The sequence below is a fragment of the Macaca mulatta genome, chromosome 12 (assembly GCF_049350105.2).
Source record: "Macaca mulatta isolate MMU2019108-1 chromosome 12, T2T-MMU8v2.0, whole genome shotgun sequence".
NCBI classification, from domain to species: domain Eukaryota; kingdom Metazoa; phylum Chordata; class Mammalia; order Primates; family Cercopithecidae; genus Macaca; species Macaca mulatta.
The window spans coordinates 127,668,002-127,690,118 of record NC_133417.1 but is presented as its reverse complement, the minus strand read 5'-3'; the positions used below and the strand labels follow the sequence as shown (position 1 = coordinate 127,690,118).

At 44.2% G+C, this 22,117-nt stretch overlaps 1 protein-coding gene and 1 long non-coding RNA gene across 2 annotated transcripts in view; one reads left to right on the top strand and one right to left on the bottom strand.

Annotated features, from left to right (window-relative positions):
- SGPP2 (sphingosine-1-phosphate phosphatase 2) overlaps positions 1-18,828 on the bottom strand; it is a 140,978-nt gene extending 122,150 nt beyond the window's left edge. The window contains exon 1 of the mRNA XM_001107876.4: positions 18,542-18,828. Coding sequence (XP_001107876.1) covers positions 18,542-18,760 — 219 coding nt within the window. The 5' untranslated portion in view covers positions 18,761-18,828. The remainder of the gene's footprint in view (positions 1-18,541) is intronic.
- Positions 18,829-19,352: 524 nt separating this feature from the next.
- Positions 19,353-20,353, top strand: LOC144333507 (uncharacterized). Its single transcript, XR_013402200.1, has 2 exons — positions 19,353-19,480; positions 20,125-20,353. It is a non-coding gene; the product is annotated as an uncharacterized LOC144333507 (long non-coding RNA).
- The last annotated feature ends 1,764 nt before the right edge of the window (positions 20,354-22,117 follow it).

Sequence of the window (22,117 nt, the reverse complement as noted above, 5' to 3'; positions counted from 1 at the left end):
CTGCACTCAAAATTGTTGGTTCGGTGTTTCCTCATGGGGAATCAAGGACTCTGAAAAAAAGAGATCTTGTTCAGATGAACTTTGAGAAAGAATTTGTCCTTTTCCCTCATATGTCCTGCTCACCTGTTTACCTGTCTCCACTAATGCACTGAGAGCTCTTCAAGAGCAGGGACCAGCAGGTGTATCCACCCCAGAGGGCTCACAGGCAAATCTAGGGTCTGGCACATTGTATCTGCTTGATAGATACTGGCTGAATATTAATGGCTTTTTTTTTTTTTTTTTCAGAATAAGAAACTCTCTAAAATTTTCCACAACTCAATAAGTGTAGATGAAAAGAAGCAGAACCTGGAAAAGCATTTTTGTGGCACATGATTGGGTGCCACAGACCACCAGAAGGAAGGACTGCCAAACTCCTACCACGCAAATCCTGGAAAACAATATGGCTGAACGCTTCCCTACGCTGAAATGTAACAATTTAAAGCACATGATTAGCTCCACCTAGAGTCTACCCTTATGAAGTGGCATAAGAAAGTAGATCTGCACCATCTGTATGGTCCCAAGGTCCCTCGTCTCCCATCACCCACGCTCTACAACAAGAGAGGAATTTCTTCTTGGAAAAGACCTTGTTGGATTAAAATAATAGAAGTGGCATTAGTAGTAGTAGCAGCAACAGCAGCGTTGGTGATGGTGGGATGGTAGAGACGATAGTAAAAATAACACTTGAAGGCTGACTTGACATCAAATACCACGTGTTCACTTCCGCAGATGATCTTATTTGCATCTCAGAACTCTAGGAGGTATATGTGATTATTTCCTCCCATTTCACAGATAAGGAAACCAAGGCGGTAGAGGTTACAGTAGAGGTTACATGACATGTCTTAGATGTGTAAGAAGCCAAGCACCCTCTTAGCCTATACACTGCCTCCCCTGCAAAATACAGCACAGACACGGAACACACAGACCTCTGTGAGGGGCCATGTGAGGCCATAAAGGGCTCACTATAGCCAAGATCCCTGTAGCACACAACCTAAGTCAACAGCACCAAAACCAATGCTGAAAAAAACAAACAAGTGGAAAACAAACAACAACACAGACCTGCAAAGAAAATACCAGGGAGAAGAAATGGCAGGGAAGAGCAACAGGAAAGAAAATTATCAACATTCCTTTTCTCTATGGTAGCCCCTCATAAATCCATTTCTTAGAAAGTAAAATAAGCTAAAGAAACCTAATACTGCATGTTCTCACTTATATGTGGGACCTAAACATTGGGTACACATAGACCCAAGGATGGGAATGATAGACACTGGGGATTTCAAAGTGGGGAGGGAAGGAGAGGGACAAGGGTTGAAAAATGACTCATCATGTACTGTGGTCACCACTTGGGTGATGGGACCATTAGACACCCAGACCTCAGCATCAAGCAATATACCCATATAACAAATTTGCGTATGTACTCCATGAATCTAAATTAAATTTTTAAAAATAAGTAAAATAAAGCTGAAATTTAAAAAAATATGATTCATGGGGCAAAGCCAAGAATCGTTTCACTCCATGATGCAGCACTTTTGCTTCACCAGACAATTGCAGCTCTGGCAATGTTTCCAATTTTAAGATTGTGACAATTTTTTTAGAGGAGGAAACATTAAAAATATCATTTTCAAGCGTGGGTATTTTATAAAGGTCACTACAAGCAAATGTGACAATTACTTTGGAGGCATTCCTTACTATCATGTCATGATTCAGTATTTCATCGTTTTGATTTCAGGTTTGTTCAGCGAGGCTCCACTCTGACTGATCTATTGACTCCTGTTGAGCTTGTGGTCTGAATCTTAATACTGAGGGCTATAAAACTGTCTGCTCTGAGGAAGGGTAAATTTAGGGGTCCCGTGAGACAGATCTTTCCAATGTTACACCATTATATTAGTGTGGATTCAAAAACCATTAGATACTTCAGAGTTCAAATACTAGTACAGAAACATGTTGCAAAAAGAAACTTACATTTTGGTTTCTTAAAAAACATTTTAGATTCTGAGCCAAAAGAAACTCATTTAGTAATCACCTAGGGGACTGGGTATTTTATATGTTCAAGGATATTTGCATAATTAATCAAATTTTATGATACTGGTATCTAACATTCACGGACATGAAGATGAATTACACAATTAAATTGTTCAATGTTTTTCTGTACTTATGAAAAACATCACCCAACAAAGCCAAAAAAGGGAGAAGATAAAAAGGTACTTTTTTTTTTTTTTTTTTTTTTTGAGACGGAGTCTTGCTCAGTCACCCAGGCTGGAGTGCGGTGGCGCGATCTCGGCTCACTGCAAGCTCCGCCTCCCGAGTTCTCGCCATTCTCCTGCCTCAGCCTCCCAAGTAGCTGGGACTACAGGCGCCCGCCACTACGCCCGGCTAGTTTTTTTTTTGTATTTTTAGTAGAGACTGGGTTTCACCGTGTTAGCCAGGATGGTCTCGATCTCCCGACCTCGTGATCCGCCCGTCTCGGCCTCCCAAAGTGCTGGGATTACAGGCTTGAGCCACCGCGCCCGGCATAAAGGTACTTTTAAAACACACTAGTATAAAAAGTCTATCAGATAATATTTTTATGTCTGCTATAAGTACTAAGTATTGTTATTTAATCCTACTTTAAAAATCCCTTTACTTCAACCACTGTCACCTGATGAAGAGAAACCAAGATCTAACACAAAGCATGCCCAAGACATTGCCTGCAAGTGAGTAAATAGCTAAAACAAGGACCTACAGCAATTAAAAGAGATATTCAAAAGCAACTTTTAAAGAAACAACAGAAGACACATGCCAAAAATATACCAAAGGGAAGAGGAGATACAACATTCAACATCTGCTTCTCTTAAGATGTTCCTGATTTCTTTAAGAATATATTTTTTTGCCCAAGAAAAGATCTTTTTAAGGCTGAAATCTTTCAGTGCAATTAGAAATTTCCATTAGTGCAAAAGAACATTATGTATTTTAAGTTCTTAGCATTTCACGTGGTTGCTTGGACAGAATAGGAAAAGATACACTGTAATTCCATGTGGTGTCTTTATGCAGAGACATAGGGGCACCGTTTTGTTTTATTTAAGAAATCTACTGAAGTACTTCACATAGTTTAATAAATATTTCTTCAAGGTAAGGATCATAATCAATACAGTCGATATTTGGCACTTTATTACAAAAGATGTCAATGTTAATTTTTTAAGGTTCTCATATGGATCAATGGTAATAATCTTAGTAACTAATATTCCTCAAAAGTACAAAATGTCCTCAGAATCTTTTTATAAAATGAAAATAATTTAACTCTTTCTAAACATAAAATTCCTACCTTCATATTGTAAACAATGCAGAGTATACAGAAAATTACAAGTAAGAAAATAAAAACGACATTTAAACCCTCTGTGCCTAAGAACCACCACTGGAAACATTTGGTTCATCACTCCAGATCCTTTTGAAAAAATATATTCAAATATATGCCTACAGTTTTAAAATGTGTACATTTAAACTTTACATTATAAACTCTACTTTTTAATCTGCTTTTTCTGGTTGAACAATAGATTATGAATGTGTTTCCATGTCTAGAAGTATACGGAATTTTAATTACTTTTATAATATCCTTTGGATATTGTGACTAAATTTTTCCCTTTGTAGAACACAGTTGAATAAACCTTTTACAATTGGATATTTGACAAATATTTTCTGATGATGAAAACTACTTGTGGGAGAAGAACATAAATCTAACTATTAAACAAATGTGATGGTTCTACCACATGAGGAATGGCTATTGTTGACCTTGAGTCCAGGGAAAGAAGCCACTGAACCACGAGTCAGCCTCCCTGCCAAAGCCCCAGGCCTCACCATTGGCAATACAGTTTAAATACAGAGGAATCTACTTTTTATGTACATCAGAAGAGAATTAACTATTTTAAAACTTTTCATTTAAAATTAGACAGCTACTCTCAATGAAATTACACATGGACAAAGTAACCCTAAAAAATGATCTCTTATGCTGAATACAAGTCCTGGTTTTATTTTCTTTTAGTTCACACTATACCAGCTAGAGCCGTGCAGCAGGCACAAAACGTGTGAAAAAGTAGAACGGAGTGTAGATCTCAGATGGCTCCTTTAAAATGTTCTATGGTTAAAGGAAGCAGAGAGTATCAGATTCCAGGGCTGCTAGGCTGAAAGCTGATGTTCTGCGGTGGGTGAAGAAGGGGATTAATGACTTGAAGAATGTTTGTAGACTGAAGAGGAAAAAAAGACAACTGGAAGAGAGACTAAAGTCATCGTAATGTGCAAATTTGATCTACTTGCAAAACCAATTTAAAGTAGCTTAACAAAATGTTAAAAACCAGTATTTTAAAACACAAAAAACGGCCAGGCACAGTGGCTCACACCTGTAATCCCAGCACTTTGGGAAGCCAAGGTGGGCAGATCACAAGGTCAGGAGTTCGAGACCAGCCTGACCAATATGGTGAAACCCCATCTCTTCTAAAAATACAAAAATTAGCCAGGCGTGTTGGTGGGCACCTGCAGTCCCAGCTACTCAAGAGGCTGAGGCAGGAGAATTGCTTGAACCCAGGAGGCAGAGGCTGCAGTGAGCTGAGGTTGCACCCTATACTCCAGCCTGGGTGACAGAGCGAGACTCCATCTAAAACAAAAACAAAAATACACAAAACATGAGACTATAAAACAAGTCTGTCAAAATAAAATTAAGGACAAATGTGCTTTTCTGACACTCAAACACTTCTCTGTGCTTTCCTTGGCACATAGAAGCAGTCAGTTAGCAGAAGGTTGACAGCCAAGCCCTGAAGCTCTGGAAACAACAGCACGGCAGGCTCAGAAGCCACCTTCTCCCGAATGCTATTCTACATTTCCTTGTGCAGAAAGTACAAATAATGCCTGTAGCAAAAGTTGTGAGAAAAATGGCAGAACCATTTTTTATAAGGCAGTATTGATTTTTTAAACTTTCTTTTGAAATAATTATAGATTCACAAGCAGTTGCAAAGGTAGTAGAGCTGTGCAGGCTGCTCTGCCACTTGGGCCATATGACCCAGCAGATCCAATGGTGCTTGAGGTGTCAGTGGCAGCTACTGTTTGGAGCCTTTGGTAGGACCCCACAGGTGAATCACGGTGGGAGTCTCCAGGATTTTGGAGCAAGGTCCTACCATCTTCTGCAGATAACTACTCTCCTTTTGAGAGACAGCTCTTGGCCTGTTACTAGGCTTTGGTGGAAACTGAAGATTTGACTATGGGTTATCAAGTCACCATGCGACCTGAACTACCTGTCATGAACTGGGTGCTTTCTGACCCATCTAGCCATAAAGTGGGTCATGAACAGCAGCATTCCATCATCAAATGGAAGTGGTCTATATGTGATCAGGCTAGAGCAGGTCCCGAAGGCACAAGTAAGTTACATGAGGAAATGACTCAAATGCCCTTGGTCTCCACTCCTGCCACCTGCCTTCTCTCCCCCAGCCTGCACTGAAGGCCTCATGGAGAGTTCACTATGATCAGTTGACAGAGGAAGAGAAGACTAGGGCCTGGTTCACAGATGGTTCTGCACTATAGGCAGGCACTGCCTGAAAGTGGGCAGCTGTAGCACTACAGCCTCTTTCTAGGACATCCCTGAAGCACAGCGGTGAAGGGAAATCTTCCCAGTGGGGAGAACATCGAGCAGTGCACCAGTTGTGCCCTTTGCATGGAAGGAGAAGTGGCCAGATGTGCAATTGTGTAGTGACTCATGGGCTGTAGCCAATGGTTTGACTGGATGGTCATGGACTTGGACGAAGCATGATTGGAAAATTGTTAACAAAGATATTTGGGGAAGAAGTATGTGGAAGGACCTCTCTGAGTGGTCAAAAATTGTGAAGATATTTGTATCCCATGTGAGTGCTCACCAATGGGTGACCTCAGCAGAGGAGGATTTTAATAATCAAATGGATGGGATGACCCATTCTGTGGGCATCACTCAGCCTCTTTCCCCAGCCACCCCTGTCATCACCTAATGGGCCCATGAAAAAAGTGGCCGTGGTGTAAGGGATGGAGGTTATGCATGGGCTTAGCAACATGGACTTCCACCCATCAAGAATGACCTGGCTATGGCCACTGCTGAGTGCCCAATTTGGCAGCAGCAGAGACCAACACTGAGCCCTCGATATGACACCATTCCTTGGGTGATCAACCAGCTACCTGGTGGCAGGTTGATTGTATTGGACCTCTTCTATCATGGAAAGGGCAGAGGTTTGTCCTCACTGGAATAGACATTTACTCCGGATAACGGTTTGCCTCTCCTGCACACAATGCTTCTGCCAAGTCTATCATCCATGGACTCATGGAATGCCTTATCTACCATCATGGTATTTCACACAGCATTGCCTCTGACCAAGGCACTCACTTTACGCTTAAAGAAGTGTGGCAGTGGGCTCATGCTCATGGAATTCACTGGTTGTACCATGTTCCCCATCATCCTGAAGCACCTGGATTGATAGAATGGTGGTATGGCCTTTTGAAGTCACAATTACAATGCTAACGAGGTGACAGTACTTTGCAGGGTGGGGGCAAAGTTCTCCAGAAGATTGTGTATGCTCTGAATCAGTGTCTAATATATGGTACTGTTTCTCCCATAGTCAAGATTCATGGGTCCAGGAATTAAGGGGTGGAAGTGGAAGTAGCACAACTCGCCATCACCCCTACTGATCCATTAGCAAAATTTTTGCTTCCTGTTCCTGTGACGTTATGTTCTGTTGGCCTAGAAGTCTTAGTTCCAGAGCGGGGAATGCTGCTACCAGGTGGTACCACGACAATTCCATTAAACTGGAAGTTAAGATTGCCACCTGGACACTTTGGGCTCCTCCTACCTTTAAGTCAACAGGCTAAGAAAGGACTTACAGTGCTGCCTGGGGTGACTGACCAGGACTGTGAAGATGATACTTCACTACAGAGTTAAGGAAGAGGATGCATAGAATACAGAAGACCCATTAGGGTATCTCTTAGTATTACCATGCCCTGTGATTAAGGTCAATGGGAAACTACAAGAGCCCAATCCAGGCAAGACCCCTCAGGAATGAAGGTTTGGATCACTCCACAAGGAAAAAAACCACGACCTGCTGAAGTGCTTGCTGAAGGCAAAGGGAATACAGAATGGGTAGTAGAAGGTAGTCATCAATACCAGCTACGACCACGTGACCAGCTACAGAACGCAGGACTGTAATTGTCATGAGGATTTCCTTATTCTTTTGTTAAAAACATGTTCGTGCATGTATACACTTGTACTAAGAAAATATCTTCATTTTATTTCCTTTCTCCTTTATCATGTGACATAAGATTTATTGACTTCACATCAGCATTTAAGTATTGTTAACTTTATGTAATAGTACTTGTGTTAGGGCTTGGTGAGTTTCCTGTGCGAAGGATAGTTGTATTATGTTAGACATAATTATAACCTTATTGTTTTCTGTATATGAAGATCACATATGATCTCAGGAGATGTGCATGGGTTCAAGTTGACAAAGGGTGGACTTGTGATAGTTAATACTGAGTGTCAACTTGATTGGATTGAAGGATACAAAGTATTGATCCTGGGTGTGCCTGTGAGGGTGTTGCTAAAGGAGATTAAATTTGAGTCAGTGGTGTGGGAAAGGCAGACCCACTCTTAATCTGAGTGGGCACAGTCTAATCAGCTGCCACGTCAGCTACAGTATAAGCAGGCAGAAAAATGTAAAAAGATAGACTGACCTAGCCACCCAGCCTACATCTTCTCCTGTGCTGGATGCTTCCTGCCCTCGAACATTGGACTCCAAGTTCTTAGGTTTTGGAATTCAGACTGGCTCTCCTTGCTCCTCAGCCTGCAGATATGCCTATTGTGGGACCTCATGATTGTGTGAGTTACTACTAAATAAATTCCCCATCTCTCTCTCTATATATATACACATATATATCTATATCTATATATATCTATATCTATATATATCCATTATATATATCTCCATTCCATTAGGTCTGTCCCTCTAGAGAACCCTGACTAATACACAAACCAACTTCTAACAGAGGCTCCTTCCATTTGTCAAGCTTTAAACAAAATACTTGATGTTCTATTTCACAGTCACCCTTTAGTTATCTGTCACCTAAGCCCTTTCTCCACCAATTAAGGCCTGATCTTTTCTAGCTGCCGACACATTACCCCAGGAGCCTGTGCATTCACCACCATACCTCTTTCTCCTACCCACAGGAATCTTTGCTTTGATGGGCAGTTTTTCATAAAATTTTATGGAAACAAAATTTTCGCCATTTGGACAAATCAAAACATACCCTGAGATGACAGAAAGGGCATTTCTTATGAAGGCATTTACCAAATGAATGGTATTAACAAAGTAACAATGAATCAGGTGTTTTGTTTTTTCCTTAAACAATAGAGGTCTAGCACTGCCGATGAGCATTTGGGGGAGGAGGGAATAATATTTAAAATGGCTGAGGGAAACCACTGCCCCCTTTCCCAAGACTCCCAAGCCTTGCCCTCAAGATCTTAGGTGATTGGTGCCTTCCCTTTTCATCTGCTCTGGCTCAAGCCTCAGGGACTTTTTGTTGTGACTGAAGTAAGATTGAGGGGACAAAAAACATGAGTCACACACCTACGCACTGAGACATCACGCTGTGCCCTATAAACATATACAATTATCATGTGTCAATTATAAAATTAAAAATTACTTAATCAAAAATACACGTCACAGTCTGGCCTTGATTTTTCAATATTTCACTTTCTCAGTATATGGAATGCATCTCACCAGGCAAGAAGAATAAGAAAGACCTGCCGATGCCCCAAATTTTAGTATTTTCATAGATTCCTAATATAGACAGGAACACTCTCGATGCGTTGCCTGGAAACCGTGACAGTGTTTTCTCACAAGAAAATCTCCTGCTAGATAAAATACAAGAATGCTTTTGTGCAGGACATAATTCTTATCGGGACCACAGAGGACTTAATCATTAACAGAAACTGTAACAAGAGGAAGTGAAAGTGCTTTTTGAAAAATGCAAATGTCTTGACATCTTAATTAGAAGTCAAAAAAGTTAAAATCACACCAGGCCCGCTGTCCACAGTCTTCCTAAAACATAGTAATTGAAATACATTTTTAAACTTGTCAGATGTTTCACCATCGACCAACTTTTTAGCAATACCTCCCTTCATGGCATCCATCAGAGGAAAGCAAAGCAATTAAAAAGTTATTCATTAATCAAAACCTTCTATCAGTTTCATTTATGAAAAGGAAGAAGCCAACACGGGGAAAAAAGAAAATCATCAAGCTACAAGAAGACACAGCCAGGCCAAGTGCCCAGGGATAAGTTACCTCTGTTGTGAGAGAAAAGGGCAGGTGATCAAATTTCTTCCAAGTCAGAAAAAGGTGAGTTTAGCACACCCTTCAAGCTTCCATTCACCAGGTAGGATTAAGTACCTGGCTGTTCCAGGCATGTCAGGCCCTGAGGGTACACAGGTGAGCGGAGGGATCTAACTTCCTCTCCCTATTGTCCTTCCTCACCAGCCACCATTCCCAACTACAGTGAGAGAAATAATGACCTACTTGAAATTATGTGCAAATCCCTCAAAGTAGTAGGCATCAGCACATTCTGGTTGCACTGGGAGATCCCCATAGGCTCCCTCCACTGAGAGGGGTTTATAATATAATTCCTCAAGAACGAAGAAGACTGCAGCAGCCACACAGCCAGCTTCTTTCCTAATGTCCTCTCTGAGCCATTCTATCCTGAAACACAACAGTTCCTCTAGCTTCTTACGCTCAGTGGAGTCTGCCATACTCAAGTCTTAGCTTCTTTTCCACTCAGAAATTTTTCTTCTGCTTTGCTTTACCCCTCCCCTCCCCTCCCCTCCCTCTCTCCCTCTCTCTTTCTCTCTTTCTTTACTTCTTTCCTTTTCAGTCTCGCTCTTGTTGCCTAGGCTGGAGTGCAAAGGCATGATTTTGGTTCACCACAAACTCCACTCCCCAGGTTCAAGCAATTCTCCTGTCTCACCCTCCCAAGTTGCTGGGATTACAGGCATGTGCCACCATGCCCGGCTAATTTTGTATTTTTAGTAGAGACAGGGTTTCTCCATGTTGGTCAGGCTGGCCTCGAACTCCTTACGTCAGGTGATCCACCCGCCTCAGCCTCCCAAAGTGTTGGGATTACAGTTGTGAGCCACCATGTCCGGCCTATCTTTTCTACAGACTTTTCATTCCCTCCTCCACCTCTGGCTTCTGAGTTCCTATTGTTTCCTGGGTCTTGGGGCTTCCGTTTCTTTACAACCTCCTTCTTTTATCTGAGGTTTATCAGAACTCTACCATTCATGTCTGGGTCTTGCATTCAGACTTGCTGAGGCAGCAATTCGATTGAGTCTGTTAGTCACTGCACAATATGTATGATCTTGATTGGATGATGTCCCCATGCCAAGCCATGTCATAAAATGCTGACCAGCCTATAGAAGACTGCCTTTCACTCCAGGGCTGAGCCCTGGCTCAATCAGCTTGTAATCATAATGATGGGATCCTATGATTCAAAACATGGCAACCTCTGTCTTAAGAAACCATTTGTACTTTTTCCTCCTAAAGCATCTGTGGGTGACAGTGACAATAGAAGTATCATGGAGAACCCAAAACAGACATTAGGGTTTGATTTCATGTGAGTCCTACATTTGTTGCTGCTTTAATCTAACATCACTATTTCTTAAAAGGCTTCACCACTGGGCTCCCTCCATACTCCACAGGCACCCCCATCAATCTTGCACAGAGACACCCTGAGATCCCTTCTTAACACAGTGCTCTGAGTTGCCAATTCTGATTTGGCACGCAGGATGAAATTGACTGCTATCTTCTTGTCTATAGGATAAAGTCCAAATTCTGCAGTAAGCCACATTAAGGCTTCAGCCTAAAACTCTGGCTGCGGCCCAAAACTGCAGCTGTATTATCACAGAAATTTCTTCATGCAACCTGCGCTGAGTGGGTTCCATTTCTCCTTTCCGGTCCACTCTCTGCCTTTCTGCAGGGGGCTGACCTTGATGGACTGCTTCAACCAGCTCCCAAGCTCCCTGACTATGGGCTAAATTTGGTTAAAGGTGGGGCACTGGTAGGATATGAGAAAGAGGGCATATGGAGAATGAGCTTGAGATCTGATCCCCACCCCGCCAGCCTCTTCCTGCCTGGCTGTGGCTGCCTTTCTTTGCTAAGGGCCTCAGCTCTGGTCAGGGAATTCCCTCTGCTGTCTAAACTCTCAGTAGGTCTGGGGTTACCCGAACCCTACTCCCTGTTCTTGCTTTTTTAGGCTGAAGTTGCTTGCTCCAAAATGCTTCATCCTCCCATGTTGGTTTTCTTCCAACCCTGCCCACATCTTTGTAAATAGTCTTTCAATTACCCCCACCTTGTACAATTTTTAAATAGACTTGGGGCGGGGGCGGGGGGACAAGGTCTCTCTCTGCCACCTAGACCGGAGTGCAGTGGCATGATCTTGGCTCACTGCAACTCTACCTCCCAGGTTCAAGCAATTCTAATGCCTCAGCTTCCCAAGTAGCTGGTACATCAGATGTGTGCCACCACACCTGGCTAATTTTCATATTTTTTGGCAGAGACAGGGTTTCACCATGTTGGCCAGGCTGGTCTTGAACTCCTGACCTCAAGTGATCTGCCTGCCTTGGCCTCCCGAAGTGCTGTGATTACAGCTCCTGACCTCAAGAGAGCCACCATGCCTGGCCTAAATAGACTATTTCTTTTAAAGAAAAATTTTAAATTTATAAAAAGATTGAAAAGATAATACACAATTTCCATATACTCCCAGCCTTCCTTATACTCTGTAGCCAGTTACCTCTATGATTACCATCTTATGTTGGTATGATACATTTGTTACAATATCGATACATTATTATTAACTAAAGTCCATACTTTACACAGGCTTCCTTATTTTTTACCTAATGTTTTTCTTTTTCTGTTCCATGACCTCATCCAGGATACTACATAACATTTAGTCACGCCTCCTGAGACTCCTTTTGAGTTGTGACAGGTTCTCAGAATTTCCTTGTTTCTGATGACCTTGACAGTTTTGAAGAGTACTGGTCAGATATTTTGCAGAATGTCCCTCGACATGTAACAAGAATGCAAAATTTTAATATGCATCAAGAGAACATGATGTCAACATGACTTACCACTGGTGATGTTGGCCTTGATCATCTGGCCAAGGGAGAGTCTGTCAAGTTTCCATACTGCAAAATTACTTTTATCCCCCTTCTCTTTCCATATGCCATATTCTTTGAAAGGAAGTCACTATGTACAGCCCATGTTAGGGAACCTGGGTGTGGTGTCTCACGCCTGTAATCCCAGCACTTTGGGAGGCTGAGGCGGGCGGATCATGAGCTCAGGAGATCGAGACCATCCTGGCTAACACGGTGAAAACCTGTCTCTACTAAAAATATAAAAAATTAGCCAGGTGTGGTGGCGGGCGCCTGTAGTCCCGGTTACTCAGGAGGCTGAGGCAGGAGAATGGCGTGAACCTGGGAGGCGGAGCTTGCAGTGAGCTGAGATCGCGCCACTGCACTCCAGCCTGGGAGACGGCGAGACTTTGTCTTAAAAAAAAAAAAAAAAAGAAAAAAAAAAAGAAAAATAAAGTAAAATATACATAAAATGTACCATTTTAATTATTTTTAAGGGTTTCAATCACCCTTTTTAAGTAGGCCAACTATTTCCTGCTGACACTCTGATGATACCCAGGCTGAACCTGTCATCATTCACCAAAAACGACGTGTGTCTTTATGTTCTAGCACACAGGAATCCAGGTACAGAAAGAGCTTCTCCCATTTTTGCCTGTTTGATTCCTACCCACTGTTTAAGCCCCAACTCAAGACTTCATGGGCTCCCCTGGGAAGGTGAGTTACTCCTGCTATTGTCTCCCTATCCTTGTATTCATCCTTCTATTCTAGTATTTTTGTTTTTTTGCACTGCACCCTTTCATTTGGGCTTTCATAGGGAAGAAACTAAATTATATTTATCTTTATGTCTGTAAGTCTGAGGACTGTCCCAGAAACAGGGTATTGATCAATAGATGTTGATGGGAAATGAAGAAAGCAAAGGTGAGATAGAAGCCAAAGTGGTTTATTTTCTCCAAAGATTAAAGAGAGTATTAATACCTAACACTGACCAGGCGCGGTAGCTCACGCCTATAATCCCAGCACTTTGGGAGGCCGAGGCCGGTGGATCATAAGGTCAGGAGATCGAGACCATCCTGGCTAACACGGTGAAACCCCGACTCTACTAAAAAATACACAAAATTAACCAGGCATAGTGGTGGGTGACTGTAGTCCCAGCTACTCAGGAGGCTGAGGCAGGAGAATGGTGTGAATCCTGGAGGCACAGCTTGCAGTGAGCCGAGATCACGCCACTGCACTCCAGACTGGGACAGAGAGCTAGACTGCATCTCAAAAAAAACCCCAAAAACCTAACATTGGTGAGTGTGTGAGAAAACCTCCCTTGTAGTGGTTTGCCCTAGTAGACCCTTCCTGTGGGACAATTTGGTAATAGCTATGAAGAGCAATAATATATGCATTTTTTCACTCAGCAATTTCAAGTCTTGATATTTTATTTAGAAGATAATCAAAGACAGGAGGAGAGATACTTGTACAAAGATGTTATCATTTTTAATGTAAAAACTGGAAACAACCCAAAGGCACAGCACCTAGCTGACTAAATCACAGTATATTCATCCTTTGGAGGAACATGCAGCCATTAAAAATTGGGCTGAACATTTACTAAGTGATTAGCAATGGGCGGTGATATAATGGGCATGAATTTAACTTTCTCTTTGTGGGATTCCAAGTTTTCTCCTGTGAACAATGATATCTGTAACTAGAAAAAAAGATCAAATGTATACTTTCAAAATATCTCATTTTGTCATTTCACACGTAAGCATCCAATAAAGGATAATAAAAGCTTGCAGTCTGATCTGTTGGCCAGTTTAGTTATGATGAAGCCAAAATGTCACAGCTGCCATGACCACTGCCTGCAGCCATCACTACTCTCCTACTGAATATACAAAGGGTGGTGGGTCCTAGGAGAAGAGAACTCAGAGCTTCCCAACTTTGTTGGCCAGCGTCTCTGGACCCCTCTTCTAACCTGGATCTTGGACATTGGTTTATGTTTGTTTTGTTTTGAAAACTTCTCTAACTGTACACTATACTCGAGACTATACTGTACAGCCATGGTTAGAAAACCATGATTCTTGGCCGGGCACGGTGGCTCACGCCTGTAATCCCAACACTTTGGGAGGCAGAGGCGGGCAGATCACCTGAAGTCAGGAGTTTATGACCAGCCTGGCAAACATGGCAAAATCCCATCTTTACTAAAACTATAAAAATTAGCTGGACATGGAGGCTCATGCCTTTAATCCCAGCTACTTGGGAGGCTGAGGCAGGAGAACTGTTTGAATCCGAGAGGCAGAGGTTGCACTGAACTGAGATGGAGCCACCACACTCCAGCCTGGGTGACAGGGTAAGACTCTGTCTCAAAAAAAAAAAAAAAAGTAAAGAAAAAAAACCCAGAAAACCATGTTTGTTTGTTTGTTTGTTTGTTTTCCACTCTGCTCATTCTGCAGATGAGACAAACGAGGTTCAGAGAAGTCCAAAATGACATGAAGGTAAAACTAGATCCTGATCTCTTGGTTTCCTAGTGTTTGTATTTTAGCACACCAATGAAATCAAGGGTGGAATTTCATAGATTAACAGATTTAGAAGGCCTCAAATGTTTCAAGAGGAAAACTTGAAATGTTTCAAGAGTCTAAGATTTCTGGAAACAACTTATCTTTGAACCTCTCCCTAAGTCAATGTGAGAACTATGTCTGAGCAGTTATCAAAAAGTACTGGACACGGGGATATTAGAAAAGATGATCCTTAGTCTAATGTAATGCTGAGGAAGGCACTGCAGAGTCTAACTAAATACAACCGTATTGAGTAAGCAAAAATGTTAGAAATCATAATACCATTATATCCGAGGCTGGCTTTACCCCAGGACAAATAAATGAAATTCTCATCACACCTTTACCTTCTTGGACCAGTCCCAGGATCCTGCGTTTTGCTCAGGGCAGTGCCTCCCAAAGCAATAACCCAAAATGGCTTCCTACAGTTACTCTTGCAAGTCAGATACCCTTGCAAACTGAAAGCAATACCACCTCTTTTCACACAATCTCCACCCTGTCCCAGCCGGTCCCAACAGGACACACCTCAGTGAATCAGATACAGCGACGCCCTGGAATTTTCCCTGGAATCTGCACAGAGGAAAGCAGTTTAGACTTGGGAGTCAAAAGATCTGACTTCCCCTGACTGTGCGGATATCCTGGAAGTCCTCACCAAATCACTTAACCCTTCAGGACTCAGACTTTCTGTGAAATTCATGACTACTGGGCAATCTCTTAAGGCCCTGTCCAATTTATTCAATGACAGGCTTGTACAAGCCAAGCCCACTCCTGGTTTGTAAAAGATGCAGTTAATCTTTAAGCTAGCGGCGTGTGGTGTAATGAGAACTTGTAGAGGAAACTTTCAGTCACTTGAAAACAGGAAACACTTGTCCTGTTTTCAAAATTAAAACAAATATAGAAAATGTGAAAGGTGGGAAGGTAAATTAGATTCATTAAGATCTAAAGTCACTCAAATGAAGAAGAAAACTTCTCTATTGTTTGCAGAGTCTTAAATCAATGTTCTTGTGCTACCTGCTAGGCTATGTGGAAAAATCACTTGATTTTCAATATTCACTCATTTTTTAAAAAAGAAAAACAAAACATCGCCAGTCACAGTGACTGACATCTATAATTCCAGCACTCTGCAAGGCTGAGGCAGAAGGATCACTTGAGGCCAAGAGTTTAAGACTAGTCTTGGCAACATAGTGAGACCCTGTCTCTACAAACAAACAAACAAACAAACAAACAAAAAAACCAGATGATGGTATGCATCCGTAGTCTTAGCTACCCAGGAGGCTGAGGCAGCAGAACTACAGGAGCCCGGGAGGTGGAGGATACAGTGACTTATGATTGCGCCACTGCACTCCACCCTGGGTGATACAGCAAGACCCTGTCTCTTAAAAAAAAAAGTTTGAAACTATAATTTTATATTGCAATCTACACGCATGTATTCATAAAAGTGAGTAGCTCCTCCTATATGCCAGGCTATAGGAAGAAAATAAGGACCATAACAGACAAGTTTCCTGCATTCTTAGAGCTTATCCTCTGGAGGGGCTGGGAATTATCAGATATCCCCACAAAGGCACATTTAGACAATGTGATAAATGCTGTAATGAAGAAACGCAGAAAGCAAAGAGAAACTATAGCAGGGGGAGCTAGGCTGGAAAGTCAGAGAGGGCACCCATGGAGGAACTGACCTTTGGAAATAGAAGGATGGGTGGGGAGGATATTTAGAGAAAGGACAGGCAGCTCAGGCAGGCCAATGCCTGTACAAAGGCCTGCAGAGAGGGCAGCACACCTTTCACAACTGTCGCCTTAAAGTCCTACAAATTACCTGAGTGCAGGTATGACATCATTTCTGAGGGGGAGACTCTGTGTGTGTGTAAAGGATTAATCTTCCCAAGTCATTTGAAACCAACCCACCTGTAACAACATTTATTAACCTTTCATTTATCAAGCACTCTCTGGTTTATGATTTCCCCCATTATATACCAACACAATGATTTCTTATCTTGGGCATTCGGCTTTTTCGCTTTTACATGATCTGTGAGCAGAAGTCCTGTGTTGGCTGGGTGGGTATGGGGAAACCCTCACCATTTCGCTCACTGAAGACCCAGGATTGTCAAGCAGTAAGAAGATAATGCCGTGTAAGAAATCTGCTTATCTTGCTTTTAAAGGTCAAGAGGATCCAACTCTGGAGTTTAAAGTTAAGTTATCAGGGGTGATGCTTAAAACAGTTTGAAAAGCACTGGTGGAACAGTTCACTCTTTTTCAGCTCCCTGAATTAGAGCAACAGGGTAGAAGCTTGTGAAGAGAGCAACAGAAAGCAACTCACGTGTCTACCTGTGGGTATAAACGGTGTGTGCACCGACAATGTCATGGCACGTTTCAGCCATGGGACTGTTTTTTTTGTTTGTTTTGGTCTTTGTTTTTGTTTTTGTTTTTGTTTTTTTGAAAAAGAGTCACGCTCTGTCGCCTTGGCTGGAGTGCAGTGGTGCGATCTTGACTCACTGCAACCTTTGCCTCAAGCTGTTCTCCTGCCTAAAGCTCCCGAGTAGCTGGGACTACAGGTTGCGCCACCATGCCCAGCTGATTTCTTATCCCCCCTACTCTGCCCCCTTTTTAAGACAAGGCAAGAGAAAAGAGGGGGTTCTCATACTCATCTATAAGTTACCAGAATGTCACATGGGATAAAGAAGGGACAATAAAGAGGAAAAAATACAGAGGGGGATTTCTCTGGAGTGGCACACACAACCACCCTGACCCTCCCAAACTAATTCTATAATCCAATGCCTATCATATTCCCTTTCACACAGAAGCCAGGTTCTTCAGAATTCCTCAGTTACTACATCTAGAAATTCACACGTAAATAAAGGCCACCTTTCTTTCACCAAAACCTTCTAGGAAGAACAAAATGTGGCTGTGTACAAGGAATTCGAATTATTAATACGTTTGCTTCTGTTCTCCTGCGCCACACTTTTGACTTTGCCGAGGGAAAGGGCAGGTGCAGCCAGGGCTCCTGGTAGACATGCGTCCCCAGAAGCCAAGTGCAGCCCGTCTGGTCCCTCCTGCCTGGAGTCCCTGTGCACTGCGACGACGACGCACGCTGGTTCCCCCCAAGCCGCAGTGGGTTGTATAACCACGCTCTGAATGCCTAGCGGGGAGCGTGGCGAGCTTCCCTCCCAGAAGCATCTGTTAGAAGTCAGTGGTGTCGGTCCACAAAAGACCCACCAGGCAGGAAGGACCCCCAGACTCTAGGGGAGGACAAGCGGGAGGTGCTGTTAAGACATCATCGCCGGGGGTAGTCCAGGGAGGTTGTAAATCTCTCTAGGAGCTGTGTGAGTCCCAAGTTCTGTCCCCAGAGCTGGCGGTGCAGCGCGGTGAGGAGCGTGCCGAGCCCGGCTGCACCCTCATTTGTGTGGATCAGGGAAGGGGGATGGGCGGAAATGTAAGAATACAGGGGGGAGTCTAAGAACGTCTCCCCGGGGAAGTGTCAAGGGCATCCCCGCTCCTCTGTTCCATTACGTAACTCTTACATATTTGCTGGCATCTACGTGAATTTAACTACTTTTCAAAGTGGGAAGTCTCTAAATGGACTGCATTGAAAGCGTCTGGGGATATCTCAATAGACCCGGTTGCCCCTGGCAGCGTTGGAGGGTGGCATCCTGGTTACTGGAAGGCCAGGCCTCCCCGTCCGCTAGCAGCGGCGGGAGCCGGGTCGCTGCCGGGGACGGCGCCCTCTCGACCCGGCCGGCCCCGCGTGGCTGAGTCTCCGGGACCCGCACGTCCGCAGCCGCCCCTTCCCCGTCCCCGGCGAACACCTGCCCGCGGTTACCTCCGGCGCCGCGGCTCTGCGCAGCCCGTTGGCCGGGGCCCCGCCGCCCTTGCAGTTGACAGCGGGGAGATGCTCGACCCCGAGGACCCGCGCCGCGCGCTCCGTGGGGTCGGCGCCGTTCTCCCGGGGGCCTTCATCCGGAGCAGGGAAGAGCCCGCAGCGGCGCTGGAAGCGGGCGACGAGCTGGGAATCCTGCAGGCTCCGCAGCAGCTCGGCCATGGTGAGCCCGAGGCCGCGCTCCGCCGCCGCCGCCACTCCGGCCGGTGCCCTCCGCTGGCACCGCCACTCCCGCCTCGCCCCCGCCGGTCCCGCACTCCAGGCGGAGGCCGGGCGGGCGGAGCCCCGGGCCCAGCCAACAGGTGCGCCGCCCGGGTCCTAGCGCCCGCCCAGGTGTCCGCCTCCACCTTGCGCAAGGCGCGTGCCTCTTTCGCTCAGTCCCGGAGGGCTTGGGCGGCCCCGGGCGGCCACTGGGCCAGGACCGCTTGTAACCAGGCGGAGGAGTGCCGAGGGCCGAACTTCGCCTCTCTTCTCCCTGCGCCCCTAACCCCCGCTTTTTCTCCCCCCGGCAAACGTGACACTAATGGGAGCGGCCAAGCGCGCGTGCACCTGCGCGAGCCCATCCTTTCGGGCTCAGGTTGATCCCATAGTGACCTTCCTTGCAACTGTGAACCCATGGTGAAGTCGGATTTCCTCGAACGCCAGCTCCCCACAGCCAGCCACATACTCCCACCTTCCTGCAAGACTAGTTCCCAGTAAATACAGCGAGTCCCCTAGGGAAAATTCCCAGGTTCTTTCCAAACTGCGTGATGCAACGTCTCCCCAGAGGTCCAAACACCCTTGAGCTTGCTCAAGTACCCAGGAGGATCAAAGTGGGCCCTGAGTCATCTTCTGCGTCGCTGCCCCTGCCCTTCTGATTTGGCAACTGGGGAACACTTTCAGGTGGGTTGGGAGGAAACTCCCTTCTGGATTTTCCGCATTGAGAACAAAGATGCTTACCGCTCTCTCCTACTTCTTTCTTTCCGCTCTGCTTAAGCAATGACACTGGGAGGACCGCACCAGACCCCTTAGGGAGTTTAAACGAGAAGAGAGCAAATACTGGAGGACTGGGGACAGGCTTAGGTATCTCACTGCACCTGCACCTGCTTTAGAGCGCTCAGCAGAAGACAGCAAAGGAAACATCCTGCAGGCTGGGGTTGGTTTTCCCTCCTCCCTCCTACATTTCCCTCCTGGGCTCAGAGATTCCTTGGGAGGCAACAGTCAAATTAGGCCCAGGTGATCGGTCTGCATAAAAGTGCAATTCAATCCTGTCTTTCGTTTGCCGCAGAAATCTGCATGTTTCCTGATTGTCCATGCAAAAGCCATCGGTTGCACAAATGATTAATGAACACCTGTCACTGCCTTATTTATTTATTTAGTTGTCCTTTTAGGTCTGAATGTCTTTTGGATGTGACTTTCCAGGATGATGTAGTCCCCTTCATGCTCTAGTTTCTAGTTTTCTTGCTTCTCAGTCCTGTCTGGAGAACAAAGTCAAGGGGACTGAGAGAATGCTGAAGCTCCTAAGGGAAACCATTTTCCTCTTACAGAAGACATGCAGAGTTATTGTGACGCCTGGCGGGATCACACACAGAAATGTCCAGCGCAGGAGGTGGAAGCATCTCTCCACAGTGCTGCTGGCTGTCATTTACAGGTGTGAGGCAAAACCCCGTGGTTGGGTTTTAGAAGCTGGAGCTGTGATCGTTGGGGCCCTGTTCTGCTTATGTGTTAAAGAATTATGTTTTCCTGTGAAGACACTGGCATTGTGTGTCTCCCAAATTTAGTGCTTCGATTTTTCTTTCTGCCAATTAGGAAAAAGAGGCAAAGCAAAACATGGCACACGTAGCATTAATTGTCAAAGAATTATAGTTGTAGACAGAGCATTTTATCTCCATGGAGGATCAGTTACTGATTCCAGCTTCTAGTGCCTCACCAAGTCACCTGATGTAAGTCACTGTACGTCTCAGTTTATCCCTGTAATGAAATGATAATCCTCACTTCTTGTCTTTCTTATAAGGCTCTTGTAAAAATAATCTTGAGACAAGCTCTGTAAGACCTAGTGAGATCATGATAACAAGGTGTATTGTGCTGGAGCCATTCAATCTAGGAAGAAATCATCAGGAGAACTTGGCTCTGAACATCTTGAGTGGGACCGAAGAGCCTCCTGGGCGGTGGTAAAGTACATTTCCCCGGAGCCTTTTTTTTCTAAGGCCCAGTCTGATATTTTGAACATGAATTTCTCAACCAACCTAACAAATATCAACATCTTTGAGAAGTGGTAGGGCTGAAAGACTGCTGTAATGGTGCAGAGATGTTAAATAGTAGCTTGCAGTTATGCAAAAAAAACTTTTCTTGATGCCAGAGAAATACCCTGTAGTTCTTCCATTGTTGAACACTAGTTATACCTGTGGGAAATACATTTCGCATCCCGCCCCTACAACCTTTTTTTTTGCCAGGGCAGAGATCCAGTTATTTGTACTTTGCTCAATTGCATATATATAACAATTACAAAATGACACATTTAAAAGGAATTGATGATGGATATATTAATATTAGTTCAGATAAAGGTTAAGCTACTGTAACAAAGAGATCCCAAAATACAGTGGCTTAAGGAATACAGACATGCATTTCTCTTTCATAGAATGGTTCTAAGGCAAGCAGTTGAGGTTAGTAGGAAACTCTGCTCCATGGCCCTAATCCGTGACTGTGGTTCTTTTCATGTTATCGCTCCACCATGCCCTAAAGCTGAGCCTTAGGTCATCGTCCTCTTTTGCATGGTTGAATCTATGTTAGGGCACCTGTGAAGTTCAGCTCCTGAAAGGGTGAAAAAAGAGAGTGTTCTGAGCAGCAATGTCTTATTAAGCAAGTGAGGCAGAAGTTCACGCATCACTTTCACTGATATTCTATCAGTGAGAAACCACTGGAAATGTTATCTCTCGCAGGGCAACCTTACGTCCAGCTGAAGCTATATTCCTGTGGAAGAAGTGGAGGACAGAATTTTTTTGTGGACAACCGGCAGTCTCCACCAGTGTTAGGAAACTAATATTGGTTAAAATGTTATACAGTAAAAATCCATGTTATAATTCAACCATAATCTACACATTTTATCTAGGCAGCTTGTCATTCACTTGGCATGTTATACGTACTTATGTGCAGATACAATTTTTAAAAGAAGCCACACTAAAAATAAGTTATTCCAAAAGACAATTGCCCAGGCATGGTAGCACATGCCTGTAATCCCAGCACATTGGGAGGCTGAGGTGGGAGGATTGCTTGAGGCCAGGAATTCAAGACCAGCTTGGGCAACACAGGGAGACCCCATCGCTACAAAAAATTTTTAAAAGTTAGTCAGGCATGGTAGCGGGAACTTGTAGTCCTAGCTACTCAGGAGGCTGAGGCAGAAGGATTGCTTGAGACCAGGAGGTTGAGGCTGCAGTGAGCCATGACTACACCACTGCACTCCAGCCTGGATAACAGAGTGAGATCTTATCTCAAAAAAAAAAAAAAAAAAAGAAAAAAAAAAAAAGAAAAAATGGGGGCAGG